We start from the raw sequence: 17,475 nt of genomic DNA on the forward strand, positions 1-17,475 counted from the left end.
TTAAAAACTTACACACTTAAAAATATGTAGCGTAGAAGGGCTTTGTTAGCAAAATAAACGAGCTCGTGAGTGTTGCTCAAACAGAATTCAACATTCCAATTAGGCCTACTACCCAGTACCCAATGACCCTAATCACTAAAACGGCTTGACATGGCTGAAACACTGAGAGCCGCCTACTAACAAAAAGGATTAACTACCCCACGATGGGGATGGCTGTCACAAGAAATTGTGACGTCTACTTGAGATAAAAAGCCGAAAATTTCCATATGGAAAATATAGCTCAAAGCAAGTACAACCTCCATTCGGGGTGAGATGGGCAGATTCAAATAAAAATTGATAATGTTGGTTCGATACACCAGCCAGTATTATTTTACAACCCATAGCCACAACATTCGTGAAAGCCAACAACATCACATGATGACATCAGTTCATGAGAACAAAAAAAATTTGCGTCTTCCTTCTACCTAACATTATTGTTTTCCACAACTCAAAGGCAAGGTTGCTCCTACCCTCATACCAAGAATTTTTATCTAGTCTATGGTTTGAGTGCCAAGGCCAGTCCAATCTTAGCGCTCTTTTCAATTGCCCTGGTGTCCACCTCTCCTGAGATAGTAAAAAGAGATTTTGGGCGCCACTCATGCTGGATGAGGGCGCTTGCTCTGCCATAGTTGTTCACACGGGCCTTCACTGAGGTCAATGGGTCAAGTGCATGCTGAGTACCAATTGTCAGCGTGTTTTCATTGCTTGAAAAGCCATGGGTCAGTTCCGCTCCAACAGCTGTATTGGTCAGTGGGCTTACAATGTGATAGTAGGAAGCATTAAGAGTATCACCTTTGTCATTCCTGCACTCGTCAATCAAAACAACATTATAAACAGAGAATGAAGATGACATACAGTGAAAAGTAGCAGACGACACTAAATTTTAAAATAAATAAGATTTTAACCTATATGCTCCAACATAAGTTCTTTATCAAACCACTAAACACTTCTCTAATGCGAAGAAAAAAAGGTCTTGACTCATTGTATGATCCAATACAACAGGAAGATGTTTTCAGGCACAAAAACAAACAGTATTTGGCTCAGATAAGTTAAACTAAAACAATTTAAAGCAATTGATTTCCAGTAAATGTCTCCATCTGGACAGTTAAAAGAGTTAATATGACAATATAAACCGTCAAAAATATGGAAAAGAATTGCTTTATGCAGAAAGAGATACTCACAATGTCAAGGACGCAATAAGGTCGGTATTGGTATAACTCAACCCTGCATTGCACTTGGTAAAGTTTCCACTGGCAGTGTCAAATGCAAGATCGGTTCCAACAGAGACAGTATTGTTTCCAATCACACCAGAGAAGTTAACAATGGGACTGGCAGTCAAACCAATGCCAGTGCTTATTCCAGCATACTCATGCTGGTACTGGAGTTCAACCTGTGCCACCATAATAACCATGAATCAGATCATCAACCAACAATGAACAACTACATCATTGAGCCCATTGATGTACATATAAAGTCACATGAATGAAGCACTGTAAGTTAGTTGTACATAGAACCAAAATATTCAAAGACGAAGGCAAGAAAACAAATATAATTGACAAAGAAAACAGTTAAAAGATATCTCTTACCTTGCCAGATCTCTGATCAGGAACTATAAAGCTAAAGATTGACTTGAGTCCAGGTGCAGGTTCATCGACAGTGATGGTTGTGGAAAGCTACAGCCAAAAATAATAAATCTAAGTATCATATGACAAGGAATGGATACCCATTATTGCATAGTGAAATGAAGGCATAATTCATATAGATACATATAAAATGCCAGGAGAGAAAGTCTTTCAAAAAAGAGGGAAACAAGCAATCAGAAGTGTCCTCCTCATAGTCTAACATATTGGATTAGTTGTACCAAACTCAAGAACTATTTGATAGGTGAGAAGAATCCCATGTGCTTCCATAACCTCAAATCCAAATCCGAAAACAAGCAAATCATGAATTCATCATAATCATACAAAGGCAGAGCTGTATTAAGTCTATTGACCATGTAATAAATTCAAAACCAACAAAGATCATTCACCCCCTTTTTTTTCCCTATAAAATCAACTCCAGCGCACAAAAATTCATACATTAAACTACCTTACACTAAAATTGCTTCAATTTTGGTATACAAGAGCTACTTAAGATGCTAAAACTGCAGACAGATATAAAATGCCGCTGAGATGCAAGAGACAGATTAATGACAACAACTACTTTGGTAAAACCAATTGATAGTCCACTATCAAGATAAGACTTACATTTGAGTTAGTGTCCACTTTGACATCAGTTGTGATGTTCTTGTTCTTCAGCTGAGTGCTGACGTCAGCCAAAAAAAACTCACCTTTCTTAATCCCACTTGATGTTATCGCCTGCAATGCGTTACAGACATATATCATTATTTTACACCAACTAAACAGACTCGTAATTTTATTTTGATTCCTGTTATTTTCCTTCCTCCCTTTCCTCGGGAAAAAAACGATAAAAACAATAGCAAAATTTATCTTTAAAAAAAAAAAAAAACTCACGACTCCAGTGGAAGTGTAAGTAGTGACAGTGAACTTGTGGTCGCTCTGATAATCCTTATAGAGAAGATCTACAAAATGAAAAAAAAAAAAAATGAAATAAAAGAAAAACCAATTAAATGTTATAAAAAGATATTGATTGAAAATCGGTTACCTCGGGCTTTCTTGCCGATATCAGAGTAGAGACCAGGGCCTTTCCCCATGATTTTCCCGAGAAAATGGAAAAGAAAATGAGAGGAAAGTAAAAATAGTGGCTTACTTTGGAATGAATACGAGGAAATGAAAACCCTAGTAGTATATTGTTGTTTGGTTGTTTATGGAGAGGAGTGATATGGAGCGTTGGATTAGATGCTGGGTAGAGGTAGAGTTTTATAAGCCGTTGATATATAATAAAAAGAGGGGTGGTGAGGTGGTTGTGTGAGACCGTGAGAATCTGGACCAGGGGGGCATTTGGGTATATTCGGGTTGCGGTTCTGTCCCTGAAACGTGTCGTTTTGTAGTCAAACTGGCAACGCACCTGTATGTTACTAAGTGCTAACTCAATTTTGGCACCTTCTGCTTCTGTGTTTCCAACTCATTTTTCTTTTATAACATATTTTAAATTGGGTAATTAATAAAAAACTTATTTTATGAGTATATCTTATTGCGTTTTAGACAAAAATACCCTTTTATATGGTCAAAGTATTTTGATCAATAATTGATTTTGCTTTCATTTTGCAGATGGCTTGGTAAAGGTAATGTCTGGTAATGAGCACGTGTTAAATAATACAATATTATATTTGGTGAAACTTTTCAAGTAGTGACTAGCTACATCTGTTTAATACATATTAATTAATTTCAAATAGTGTAAACGACTTTTTCTCACTCAAATACTGGTTTAACGATATTTTTCTATCTGTATGTTTTTAAAATATCACTGTATTATTTAAATACAGTGATATTTATTGTGAAGATGAAAATACATTTCTTTATTCTCTTTTCCACTGTCCTGAAATCCTCCACCCTTATTTTTGCGACTATCGGCCAAAGCTAAATTGGCCGGTTTTTGGCGTATAATAACGAGTATGAAATGACAAATAAATCAACATGACAAATGATATATGTAAAATTAAGAGATAACGTTGTAGTTGAAGAAAATTGCTAGTGGCAGGTGAGGTGAGGATTTAAAATCTTGAAATGCTTTGATGGATATTCCTCTCTCGTTTGTTGAGAAAAAGAACCCTCCACGTTGCCTACAAAAATCAATATCAACATTCACAATCTGTGTATTTAATGTTTTCGAAGAATGTTGGGCTTGGGCTAAACATGGGTTGGCCCAGCACTCGAAAAACATTTAAAAATGTTGCATCTTCGACTCGTCCCATTTCGCTCCAATTGTTTTGGACCGAGTTTTATCCTTTCGCTTTCACACTTGGGTATGACAAAAGCTGTTTTGATATTTTCTCTTCTATTTCCCGCCAAGTTGATGTTGGGTTAGTCGATGGGCAGGGGGCTTCGAGTAATTTCATGATCGTCTCAACTATTATTGGCGTTTCGATTTTGACGGCGATAATGTTAACACGTGGTATATGGGTGAATTTAAATTTTTTTATTTCTAATAATTAGGGGTGGGGGCAAAGTTTGTTTTGATTCCGATCTGGAATTATGGGTATAATCAAAATTGACCCTTTTCATTTACGTAAAGACGACTGATGATCCGATTTTCCGCCGTCCACCTCACTATCTTTTGTTTTTTTTTTTCGGTTTCTCATCAAAAAGTGAAAAAAGCCGTCGCACGATTTTTCAATTAATTTCTTCCATTTTTAACTTTATACTTTTCGCTTTACTTCTAAAAGCAATTAATGTGTTTAATATATAAATGCCCAATTGTTTTTTTATTAATTAGTTATTAGATAATGTTTAAAATAATAATTATTTTTAGATAATCGAATGATTTAATAGAGATTTTTAGATAATTGAATAATTCAATAAATTTTTTTAGATATATTAATCAAAAAATCTTGAATTTAATTCTTTTTTGGTTGGTCTTAACACCTTTAAATCATAAAAAAAAAAGACTAAAATAATAAGTTTCCTTAGTTTGATAAATTAAATTAATTATAGAAACCAATACTTCAAATGACTTTCTGCTTATTTAACATATTTATTTAAACTATTTTTACACATATTTTATTGGATCTTAAAAAAAAGTACATCGATTTTTACGAAAAAAACAAAAAACAAAAACATATGGCTACTAAACGCTTACAAATATCTCCAAAAATCTCCTTAACTTTCTTCTTCATGGTCATTTTTACTTCTTCAAACTTCATGCTTTTTTCTTCAAACCAATGAACGCTATGTCCACCGTTCTTTCACAGACGCTCCTCCATAATTACTGTAGAGGCAAATTCATTTGCCTTCCCAAAACCAGCAACCTTTTACTCAAACCATACTCTTTAAATTACCCCTTTAACTCACACCCCAATGCTACTACCTTCTGCAGATTCAAGAACCTTCCCACCGTTAAAGTCAGTGGTAACTCCGTTACAGAGACTTCTACCGTCAAAACTTTTGAATCCAACGACGTCGTATTCCAGGAAACTTTTCCGTTGAAGCAGACTCAGAGGGTGTGTAATAAAATAATATTTGTGTGTGNTAGTAAAGTAGCTTTGGGAAGTTGTCTCATTTAATTTCTTCTCCAAGAATTGAATTTAAATGAATTACAACTTTAACATCAAAATACTCCCAAGGAACACTTTAAAAAACAAAAACTCAAAGCCAATCCATAACTCTTGGATAAATGCCACCCATAAAATCTACGTAGCACCTAAAAGTACCCCATCAAGAAGCAAAACTTTCCATGTGGGAATGCTACAATGCCGGGACGCAAAACTCAACTGCTACCAAGATCAACAAAACTAGTAAATATTGCTCTTAACATGTGCCCCGCGACAAATCTCCAAGTTACAACAAACAAAAATTACTAATGTATCTAGACATTTTACAAATACATTGAATTTTTTTTTTAAATAACGATAAAGAACGTACAAGTGACTACTGATAATGATACATCTCTAAATAAATCTCAGAAAATGCAAAAAGTACAATATTTTAATAAAATCGAGACAACCTAACTATTCGATGATTAGGCATTCCATCTAGCAAGACGATAAACTGTAAATTGGCAGTTGAAACCCACTAATAAAATATTTAAAAAATGGAGAAGAAAAACAATATCGAGTAGAGAATTACCATAAGAATCAAGAGAAGTAGTGCAGATGTTAGAAGCAGAAGCAAAAGAAAGGGCTAAACACAATGAAAAGGAGAAGTCTCCTTCACCCACTAAAAGTATTTGATGAGTTGATGAGTAATGCGTTACCCACTTCTCTTCTTCTTCAACAATACCCACTTGTTTCTTTTTGTCTTCAGTAATAGTAGCCATAGCCATCACAATAAACAGGCCACTGCCTAAATATGTAGAGAATCAGAAACTCGGGTTTTATTTTGTGTACTGCACGGAGAATGATTAAGAAGAGGAAAACACTTGACTGAATTCATCACTCTTTTGACGAAACCACATAGAAAACAACAGAAAAGATTATAGTGGGGCCTTGTGTGATTTTCTTTGAAATAGGAAGATGAAAACGTTCCAACTTATTGGTTTTCTTCTAAGTAATTAATTCGTGTATTGATTTTCTCATAATTAAAATTCAAACTTTATGAATATAACTTATACACATAGAAAGACAGTATTATTAATGTGATTTGGTATAATTTGTCTACGTACACTAATGAGAAAAATATTTTTCATTAGTTCATCTTCGACTTGGCATAATTTGCATGAGAACATTGAAAAGGAGATTTTTCACTCATTAATTTTTTTTTTTTTTTTAAATATCGGGTTGCCACGCACATCTTAACTAATTTGTAAAAGCTCAAATAGTCAATCACATAGACTTAAACTCGGGAGACCATGTTAAATCTTCCTCTTATTCTTTTACTTTTGAGAGGACTCGAACTTGAGAGACTATATTAGGTTCTTCTTTTATACTTTTATCATCAAGGACACTCGAATTGGAAGACTATGTTAGATCCTCATTTGTCTGCAAGACAATTTAGTATCCAAAAGGTTTGAAAATGACAAACACCCACTCCCCTTTAGCTTTTGTTAGTGAATTTCGTCTCCTAACAAGGTATAGTAAGGAAAAAGTCTAAAATGCCGTTAAAGTTTGGCCTCATTTTTTTTATTAATTTATATCAACCCAACTAATTCAATTACCTAAATACCCACGTCCTTTAAATAAACTTACTTTGAGTGGGCATTGGTTGGGGCATTTTATCAAACAGCTGCGCGCAGGTTGTAGTGGTGGCTGTGGTAGGCGAAGGGTGAGGCTGGAGGTCGCTTGCAACAAGTGGTGGCTGCGGGTTGTCTTAAAAAAAATCTAACACTCCATATCAACAACAATCAACCTCAAATCCCAACTATAAATCAAAATCCAATCTCCAATCTCAATTCAAAACAACTAACCGAATCAAACCTCAAAACGCTTTTTGTATTGTATGTACATAATAAAATACAAAAGAAGAAAAGAACAAAGAAAGCTCAACGTTTATCAAATATCCCAATGAAGAAGATGAGGATGAAGTGGAAGTAGAAGACAATATGGGCGGTGATTGATGATGGCAAGTACATTTACGATCGTAAACCCTTTTCCTTGTAACGTCGAGTTTTGAGCAAAACACACAATAGCGCCTGCGAAATTCTTCGGTTTGCGTTTCATCAAAATCGTCATCGTCTTCATCTATGTTTTTGTCTTCGAAATCTTCCTTTGCTTCGTTTCTTCTTTGATGAGAAGTCTTGTACATCAACCCAAACATTAGGAGAATTTCCATTAGAAATTCGTCGATGATGTTATTGTCTTACCATTGGTTTACTTTATCTGAAAACATTAGGGGTGCAACAACTACTACTGAACCTATCCCAAATGCAATTCCAATAACTATGAACTGCCAACAAATTCTTTACTTAAAGATGGTGCTAAACGTTTTAACTTGCTGGAATTTGTTGTGAAATTTTTGTCAAAGGATGGCCATATCCTTCATTACCCTCGAAAGATTTTGATGAAAATGATTGGAGCTGAGTACCTTGATGGTATCTTTCCAACAAAGTGATTATTTGAGAGATTCAAGAGTGAGAGGAAATTTAGGCTTGCAAGTTGTAAAGGGATTTCCCCACCAGGTCGTTTACTGAGAGGTCGAAGGATTCCAGTTGTCGCAAGTTGATTTTGAAAAAATCATATAAATTCATTAATCTTTCTTCTCCATCTATTAATTGGAAACTCCTACTATTCAATTCCCAGCTACTCCATTGTGCCTTCCAATCCAACTTTCTGACTTATAATTACCGTAATAAATTTTAAAATAATTGAGGGACTTGGATGGGCAAGAAGGTGCAAATCTGGCAGCTGGGGGCGGTTGTTGGTAGGCAGATGGCTGGAAAGGGCGAGGAGAGTGGAATGGCTGCTGACTGGGAGATGTCGGTTGTCGGAAAGGCAGCGAAATTCCGATGGAGATGCTGACAGCTAAGGAGGGGAGATTAAGAAGAAGAAGATGGGAGGAGGAGGGAAGATGAGAAGGAGATAGTTTTTTTCAATATTTTCTGGTTGATTGAAAAGTTACCACACTATCATTTTCCAAACAGATTTCACTAACAGAATCTGACGGAAAGTAGGTGTTTGTCATTTTCAAACTTTTTAGGACTGCAGCGTCTTTAAGGCAAAATTTGGGTGGGAGGATGTCGTTCGGCCATTATATAACTAGATAAAATGAGCCAATAATATTCCAACAAAAAACTTAATTAGAATCTTTAATTAGTTCAAGTTGAAGCCAGCCACCACTCAATATCTAGCATGGATCCCACAGCTTGTGTTACTTCATCTTGCTACATACAGTATATATGAAATTGTAAAAAATAATATATTTCTCTATAAGTTTAATTTTATTAATGTATTTATCCTATATATTAATTAATTAATTAATTTTGGAGCAACCAATGTTTGATTAATAACTATCTTGAGGTGGTTGAAGTGTTGAACAGTTCGATAGGGACTCTTCGGTATATTACTTAAAATGTTGTGAGTTCGAGTCTCTTCTTAAGTACTAATAGAGGTAACCATTAGAGCTCTTACTCAATCGATAGTTCTAAAGTCTTGGAAGATTAGTCAAGGTATGCATACGCTGTACCGAATACCCCTGGTTCTTTAAAAAAGAAAAAAAAAATCTTTGATTAATAAAGTAAAAAATAAGAATGATTGTCCTACCTGTTCTCAACCAATTAATTCCTTAATTGCCTATAGTTACTACTTTCACTCCTCCTAAAACTAGAACTCTAATCACCTTCATATTTATCAAGTCCACTAATTATATTATCATTGCCACCCTGTAACAGCTTCACACTCAAACAATATCTCTTATTTCCAGTGGTATTGTAATTACCCTTCACGATTGGGATACTCTTCAAGTCCTGAGATCTCCGGGGACTCTCCCTCTTGTATAAATAAACTCGAACGTCGTAACTCGTAACATAACCATCGATCAAAGCCAAAACCAAAGCCAATACAAGCCATGGGGAGGAGAGACGGTGATGGTGGTGATGATTATGAAAAAATTATGATTGAAGATACGTTTAAAAACACTCCGGTGCCTAAATGGCATCAGCAAATAACGTTTAGGGCAATGGGGACGAGTCTTATTCTGAGCGTTGTTTTCAACTTCATCGTCTGCAAACTTAATCTCACCACTGGTGTCATACCTTCGTTTAATGTTTCCGCGGGTTTGTTGGGTTATGCTCTCGTGAAGTCGTGGACAACTCTTCTTGAAAAGTTTGGGATGTTGAAACACCCCTTTACCAGGCAAGAGAATACTGTCATCCAAACATGTATCGTTGCATCCTCAGGAATTGCCTTCAGCAGTATGTTTCTTAACTCTGATAATTTTTTGGTCAAATTTCGGTTTTTTTCACTGGTTTTAGATCTCGTTTAAATTTTATAATCATGGTTATTACCGGGATCTATTTGCATGATCAATTCGGAAACATTAAATAATCTGAAACCATGGTGACTTCTGACATTGTAATGAATAAAATGGTAAGAAAATTGATGAAAAAATCTCAAGTTTAATTAGATATAAATTATGAGAAGTCTCTTAATCTTGGTAGTCTTAACACTTTGAGAAATTGATGGTTTCGGAGTAGCAAACAAGGTTGTCTTTTTTTTTTTTTTTTTGTGGTCTTTCAAGCGCTGGTCACATATGTAGTTGTGTTTGCTAATTAAATGATTATGAACAAATAAAAGGCGGAACTGCAAGCTATTTAATGGCAATGAGTCCAAGGGTAGCTGCTGAGGCAGATGGCGGGAACACCCCTGAAAATGTGAAGGCTCTTCATCTCGGTTGGATGACTGCATTCCTCTTTGCTGTCAGTTTCGTGGGTCTGTTCTGTATTGTGCCCCTCAGAAAGGTTAGCATACAATTGACTATGCCCTGTATGATTATGATTATCTTCTCTTATTACACGAAATAATCGTTTTAACACTTGACCAAATTGTTAATTTCCAGATGATGATTTTGAAGTACAAGTTGACGTACCCAAGTGGAACTGCAACTGCATACCTTATAAACAGTTTCCACACACCTAAAGGAGCCAAGCTGGCCAAGTAATTTCGAATTCTTAGTGTAATTTTGTTGTTATTACTATCATTGTTATTGATGTTTAGAATGTTAATCCATGTGGTTACTTTAATTAATGCAGGAAACAAGTTGCTGTGCTGTTCAAGAGCTTCGGCTTCAGCTTTGTCTTTGCATTTTTCCAGTGGTTTTTCACCGGAGGTGATTCTTGTGGTTTCTCTAGTTTCCCTACATTTGGTCTTCAAGCTTTTAAACAAAAGTAAGTACATTTCTACCAAATGCATCACATTGCATATATATATATATATATATATATATATATATATCAATCTCATGCTTGCTAAAATCAATGTATTGTTTGAGTATTGAGTTGGAACATTAATGTTTGCGTTTGATTATTAGTTTCGAGAAAACTAAATGGAATTCAGTCATTTAATCCATTAAATAAATGAAGTATCCATGTTTGATAAGCTTATGCAGATGGGAGTTGACATTTTACTAGTTAATTTGCTTTTGAGGAATGATTAGCTGATTCCATTTTTTTAATGTCTCACAGGTTCTTTTTTGATTTCTCGTCAACATATGTTGGTGTTGGAATGATTTGCCCTTACATTGTTAATGTCTCATTGCTTTTGGGAGCTGTAATCTCATGGGGAATCATGTGGCCCATCATTGAGACCAAGAAAGGTATCTGGTATAGTGCGGAGCTATCTGCAAGTAGTCTCCATGGCATTCAAGGTTATAGGGTATATATCCTATTCTACCATTTCTCTTTCACTAGTTTCTTAATCTAAACGTATGCAAGGTTAATCTGATTAATGATTCATTGTTATTGACAGGTTTTTATTGCTATTGCCATGATGCTTGGCGATGGTCTTTACCATGTTGTTTCCATGCTAATCACTACCTTGCTTAGTCTTCTCAAGCAGCACAATTCAAGGAACAACTCCGTTTCTACATCTTCTATTCACGAGCAGATAACTGAGATAGTAGAAGAAGACTATGACACTAAGAGGCGAACTGAGTTTTTCTTAAAAGATCAGATCCCCAATTGGGCAGCTTGCACTGGCTATGTTATCCTTGTAGCCTTAGCCATGATTTGTGTACCCCTCATCTTCAATCCATTGAAATGGTATCACATTCTTGTGGCTTTTGTAGTTGCCCCTGTTTTGGCCTTCTGCAATGCCTATGGCTGTGGTCTCACCGATTGGTCTCTTGCCTCCAACTATGGCAAAATAGCTATCATCATTTTCAGCTCTTGGGTTGGTCTCCACAATGGAGGGATTGTCGCTGGCCTTGCTGCTTGTGGTGTGATGATGAGCACTGTTGCGACTGCATCAGATCTGATGCAGGACTTCAAGACAGGATATCTCACCCTCTCATCTCCTCGCGCTATGTTCGTCAGCCAAGTCATTGGCACGACAATGGGATGCATTATAACACCTCTGGTTTTTTGGTTCTTCTACCAGGCTTACCCAATAGGCGATCCTAAGGGCACTTATCCAGCTCCCTATGCGCAACTGTATCGCGGGATTGCCATCCTTGGAGTAGAAGGTGTCTCCACCCTTCCAAAAAACTGCCTCAAACTTTCGATTGCGTTTTTCATTGCTGCTATTGCTGTAAACATAGTTTGTCATGTGCTGCGGAGGTATGAGACCAAGTACAAGATTTATAGGTTTATTCCGAGCCCAATGTGCATGGCCATTCCATTCTATCTTGGTGGTTACTTTGCCATAGACATGTGTATTGGTAGTTTGATTCTTTTCTTGTGGACGTTGAAGAACAAGCGAATGGCTGATGACTACGTGCCTGCAGTGGCATCAGGCCTCATCTGTGGTGAATCTTTGTGGGGTGTACCGGCTGCAGTGCTCTCTCTTGTCAACCTCAATGCTCCCATTTGTATGAAGTTCCTTTCTGCCAAATCCAATGCTAGGGTTGATATTTTTCTAAATGGGAGCTAGTGATTAACTAATATCTCTGTTTGCGCGATATTATTATGTTGTAGATGGGTGATGCTTATTTTTATATTTCACTTATGTCAAAAATTGAATTAGTATTTTAATTTTGGTTTTGTTAGCAATAGGTGATTGGTTCAAACATGTCTAGTGTTCTAGTTTGTTATATATTTTTTATTAATATTTTCTGGTTAACCCACCTACTTATTGCTGGCCATTTAGCTGCATATGGTCATAAGTTTTCTTGAATGCTGCAGCAATTTTTGCGGGGAAAAGGAATGATTTAGGCACCAAGAAAATTTTATTGTGTCTCCTTTTAAAACTATACAGTAGTAATAACACTGTTTATCTCAAATTTGTTTCTAAGTTTTCTATTTTACACTATATGTTAGTGACCATGACGAATAAATTAATAATTAAATAATGTCACGGCAACAAAGTTAAGTTATATAAACTAAAAGTAATATATTCAATTTTGGAAGGCATTTTATCCAATCACATTGCGAAGACTATGTATGCAACCTTCAATTGAAATTAAGCATATCCTCATTATTTTTGTCAAGTTTGATCTGGTTTTGCCTTTTGAAAACACTTTAATAAATGCATATCCTACTTGGGTTTGAATTCTAAATCTTCTTCAACTTCTACCAAACCTTCCAACACCGTTACCACCACTGACATGGAAGGCCTCTTGGAAAAATGGCTTTGCAAACACCATGCAGCCACTTTCATCGTTTCCATCACTTCTGCTCCATTTGAAATCATAACCTCACTACTTTTATTAATCATATCTACAAGTTGATGCTCTTCTGCCTTTCTTTTAAATACCCTTAATAAGTGCATATCGTCCTCTGGTTGAGGTCGATCCAAGTTCCTTCTTCCACATAAGATTTCCAAGACCACGACCCCAAAGCTATACACATCTACTTTCTCAGAGATAACAAGGTTGAGTCATTCTGGAGCCAAATAACCTGGTGTTCCTTTCCTTTTTGTTGCAACTTGACTTTGGTCCCTGTCATTTAGCTTTGAGAGGCCGAAATCGGAAACTTTTCACGAAAGTTTTATCAAAAAGAATGTTTTGAGGTTTGATATCTAAGTGAAATATCTTTTGCCTACAATCTTTATGGAGGTAGTGTAAGATAAAATTATATATATGTGGCACATTAATATATAAATAATATTATTATGATTTAAAAATAAATTGAATATTATCTAATTATTATTTTAACAGTTATACACATTGATGGAACGTATATTTGAGAGAAATTTATTTCTTAGAAACTGTACCCTCTCTCTGCCTATTAAAGAAAGTCAGAATGTATTTTCTTCATCAATTAGCAAAACAAAAGTTCTAGAAAATTAAAGAGAGGAAAGAAGAGAGAAATCAATATTCTTAATCACAAAAATCATTATCAAATAGTATCATGGCTCAAGGTATATTTTTTCTAATTAACAGTTTATTATTGTTTTTATAATGTGTAAAATTTATGAATTTCAAAGATTCTATAATTTAATATTTCATGTAAACTTATTTACATATAGGTCAATCCCTTGGCTATGTCAAGAATGATGATTCTCATGATTTGCAAATCAAGAGCACAGCCTTGGTTCCCATTGAAGATCCATTCGTTCAATGAACCATTGTACATAAATTCATAAACAAGAAGTCTATAATACTTCTGGGTGGAATATCAAATAAATCTTACCAAGTTGACATGGTGAATGCTACCAATTATCTAAACCTCAGGAAAAAAATGATTCTTTGATTTGGCCTAATCCATCTAGACACTTCACTGCAACCATGGTGCCATTGGTAAGAGTGATGCGACTAAATCAACCTTAGTAAGTGCACTAGTCATGCTCAAATATTAAAGTGATTGAGTTTGAGTATTATCCCACATAGATCAAATTAATTATTCTTAATTATCTAAAACTACTTACACGTTATTTGAGAAAATGAAATTTTAAAATGTAAAACTAATATATTAAAAATAACTAAATTAAACAAATAAACGATATGAAGAACTTTGCAATATTAATGAAGTTAGGGTATAGATTTTCCCCTAATTATGCTTGACAACTACTCTTAATACCCATTTGTGCTATTAATTGGTAGGATTCTTCCAAGGCCAATTATCCTTATTCAGACATAATATTCAACTTAATACAGATCCATATTCGGTTACTCTAAAATTAATAAGCATAAATTCATCAATCCCTTATGACTAATTTGCTTTATTCGATTATGAATTAAGTGGACCATAAATTAATTCTAGAATCTCTATTCGATTACTTCTAGTTTTAATACGCTGTGCAATGTTATTCCAATAAAACAATTATGAATATAAATTAAGCAATAAACTCTACTTCTCAATTCGAAACATCATTAGTGTAATTCAATTAATCTAACATTCATAAAGCATTAAACCTAAACTATTGCACAAATTCATAAACATAAATCTGGTATCAAGAATAAAAATTGTTCAAAACATAATTAGGGTTTCATTCTCCCCTAACAAAAGAGATTTGCTCCATCCTAAGAACAAAAAAATAAATAAAGAAGAAAGAAAACATATTCAGACTTGAAAATAAACAAAAATCAAACTCTTAAATTTGATCTTCAGTCTTCAAGCCCAAAGAATGCGTCTTCTCCTCACTAAAATATGCAAAATTCGTCCCTTTTCAGTTAATCACAATCATACTTAAATACCTTAAAAAGTCCCAAGTGAAAAAGGAAAAAAAAACTGACAAAATTGCCATAATAGTTTCTGCCACAGTCCAGGCCGTTGCCAAATTTAAGTCACCACAGCCTTGGCCATGATATTTTCTGGTCTCTTTGTTTTATCTTTGTTCCACCACCATGGTCGTAGCCTTAAAAAATGTCAAGTAGTCTAAATTTCTTCAAACTTTAAGTCTCAATTTCATTCCAATGCTCTAATCTACTCAATCAAAGCTTGAAAACACACAAAAATTATTCAAATCAATAGTTGACCATTCACATCTCAAGCTTAATAAGAACTAACACCAAAACAAATAAAACAAAAGAGAAATTAACTAAACTAACATTAAAACAGCCCTAAAAACACTCAAATTATGCAACTTATTAAGTCCCTTCAAATATGGATCCGAATCCTCCTTGACCAGGTTTCTTGCTTAAATTATCAGTTCCTGCTATCAAGTTTTCATAGGAGTACCTCTTGGGCATTCTTGGTACCTTGTCTAAGTAATCTTCCTCTAAGTCATCACCGTCTATTTTCTTCCCTGAAAAAAACAATCTAAATAATGCCAATGATGAGAACAAGACCAGAGAACACCCCAAGGCTCGATCCCAATATAATCACAAGCTGCCTTGTTTTCCTTTCATCCTGAACTTGAAAAAAAAAAAGGGTCGGTGTCAGCACTCAAATCTGACTCAACATTTTTTAGTGGAAAAATTTCTGATGCCAAATAACAATTCCTGGATGAATCAAACATCATAGCTTTGCGTGAACAATTTTTTAGACAATCTAGTTTGCAGCTCTTCACATCTGTATGTTTAGTACGTGCCACACCTTTCAAATGGATGACACTTTTCAGCTGTACCATTTCTTGATATATAAATTTGCTAGAGAACAAGTTATTATTTTCTGGAAAGCCAAGATCAGGGTGCACTGGCGGATCCAGTATTTTTCCCCGGGATCTCCGCGGTTCCGCTAGTATTTGTCAAAAAACTAGTGAAAACTTTAAAAAATATCAAACCTTAAGCAAAGAAAATAATACAATATCAAGAACATAAGAGAAAAGAATACAATAACACAATACTTTCATACTTGAATAAATCTATGAGAAGTAAAATTTTGAGTAAATGCGTTAAAGAAACCTTGAGCAAAACCTTCTTTTATGTTTTGCTTCCAAAGATTATAATATAAATTTTCATGACTTTGATTAGACTTAGCTTAATCTAAAGTCAACTAAAACTTAAATCAGTCAACGTTACATTAACTTTTAATATGAATTAATAAAAAAAACGGAAATTTTCTTAGTATAAACATAGATAATAACTCTAATTTCTATAATAATTTTGAGCAGCTGAACCCTGGCATTTGAAATGTAGGAAAATAATGAGTGAAGGGTGAAGAATAATGTCATTTAAAATATAGTTAAGGTTTTAATATGAGAAAGTAGATTCATTTTTAGACACAAAACACAAAATAAACTCATAAGATCCACGTCTTTTTCTCTCAAATTAGAATAAAAAAACCTCTAAAAAAAAAAAAAAGCATGATTCAACCTTAAAATTAACTAAATTAAAATGAGCAATACACATATCTAAAACTGATACAACAAAAAATAGAGTTAATTGTGGCACCTTAAGTAGTGAAAGCTTCAACAATTTCAGTCTTTAAAAGTTTTAATAACGGATAGCATAAGAAAGAGAAAGAAATGAGAAAATGAGAGAGTAAAGAATTTTTTGAATAAAATTATAGAAAAAAGAGTAGTGAGAGTTTTAAACTTTTAATACGATGTTGGCTTGGAATATATATATTAATAATAAGTTTTTTGTGGGCCTAGATATATATATAATAGTTCTCATTTTTTTTAAATCTGAGGATAGATCTAAGGATAGATCTGGGTATATGGATAGATCATATATTAATAGCAATTTTTTGTTTTAAATCTGAGGGTGTGTATCATTAGTTTGCCTAAAATAGCTCTGGTTGGGGACAACAGCAGGCTGCTTGATTATCCTTACCCGAATTTGAGCAAATTCCATAGCTTCCACAAGCCAAAGGATAATCACAACTGTTCACTGTAAGAATCTCAGCCTTTGTCCAAATGGATTCTAATTTCTACCAAATCATAAATTCTCAAGTGCCCGTCAAAATCCAATGTTGCATGTCGCAATGGAGTTGGAGTTGCCGGGGGAAGTGAGACCATTGGCGTCCACTGGATTATGTTTGGACCTCCGGAGAACACGGCAAAATCTCCATTCAAAAGAGTGGCATAGTGTGACTCTATTCCTTCTCCCCAAGGTTTCGTAATTTTAGCATAAAAGTGAAGGATTTGATTCCATAAGCAGAAAGACTTCATTTGTAAGAGATCAAAGTGAGTACAAACCTTGAAACCAGTTATTTGGGGCATTGCCTGCTGTGAGCTTTTGGTCAGAATCAGAATATAACTTCATTCCGCGAAGTAAAGTATCAGTTTAATGATCAAAAGATTGAACAAACAGTGGAGTTGTTTGTGTTAAGGAACATAAGTTTCCCAGATTCTGTTAACTTCAACCCAGCAACGGATTTACCTTTTGTATTGGTAAACCAGACCAA

At 34.7% G+C, this 17,475-nt stretch overlaps 2 protein-coding genes across 2 annotated transcripts; one reads left to right on the top strand and one right to left on the bottom strand.

The window, feature by feature from the left end:
- Positions 1–311: 311 nt before the first annotated feature.
- Positions 312–2,861, bottom strand: LOC116138235 (mitochondrial outer membrane protein porin of 36 kDa). Its single transcript, XM_031423954.1, has 6 exons — positions 2,704–2,861; positions 2,553–2,620; positions 2,286–2,396; positions 1,626–1,712; positions 1,221–1,429; positions 312–842 (listed from the first exon to the last, which is right to left on the bottom strand). Exons 1-6 carry the CDS (start codon positions 2,750–2,752, stop codon positions 536–538), a joined length of 831 nt encoding a protein of 276 aa, XP_031279814.1. The 5' UTR covers positions 2,753–2,861; the 3' UTR covers positions 312–535.
- Positions 2,862–9,251: 6,390 nt separating this feature from the next.
- LOC116138311 (probable metal-nicotianamine transporter YSL7) lies at positions 9,252–12,175 on the top strand. The gene is made up of 6 exons (XM_031424031.1): positions 9,252–9,501; positions 9,884–10,047; positions 10,146–10,243; positions 10,339–10,473; positions 10,771–10,960; positions 11,054–12,175. Exons 1-6 carry the CDS (start codon positions 9,267–9,269, stop codon positions 12,173–12,175), a joined length of 1,944 nt encoding a protein of 647 aa, XP_031279891.1. The 5' UTR covers positions 9,252–9,266.
- The last annotated feature ends 5,300 nt before the right edge of the window (positions 12,176–17,475 follow it).

Source organism: Pistacia vera, unplaced genomic scaffold (genome assembly GCF_008641045.1).
Source record: "Pistacia vera cultivar Batoury unplaced genomic scaffold, PisVer_v2 Contig34, whole genome shotgun sequence".
In the NCBI taxonomy this organism is placed as follows: domain Eukaryota; kingdom Viridiplantae; phylum Streptophyta; class Magnoliopsida; order Sapindales; family Anacardiaceae; genus Pistacia; species Pistacia vera.

Coding starts and splice junctions, on each gene's coding strand:
- LOC116138235 (XM_031423954.1), bottom strand. CDS start 2,752: ATGGGGAAAGGCCCTGGTCTCTACTCTGATATCGGCAAGAAAGCCCGA. Junction 2,397..2,552: donor CTTACACTTCCACTGGAGTC/GTGAGTTTTTTT, acceptor AACGCATTGCAG/GCGATAACATCAAGTGGGAT. Junction 1,713..2,285: donor AAGTGGACACTAACTCAAAT/GTAAGTCTTATC, acceptor TTTTGGCTGTAG/CTTTCCACAACCATCACTGT.
- LOC116138311 (XM_031424031.1), top strand. CDS start 9,267: ATGGGGACGAGTCTTATTCTGAGCGTTGTTTTCAACTTCATCGTCTGC. Junction 10,048..10,145: donor GTATTGTGCCCCTCAGAAAG/GTTAGCATACAA, acceptor GTTAATTTCCAG/ATGATGATTTTGAAGTACAA. Junction 10,474..10,770: donor CTTCAAGCTTTTAAACAAAA/GTAAGTACATTT, acceptor AATGTCTCACAG/GTTCTTTTTTGATTTCTCGT.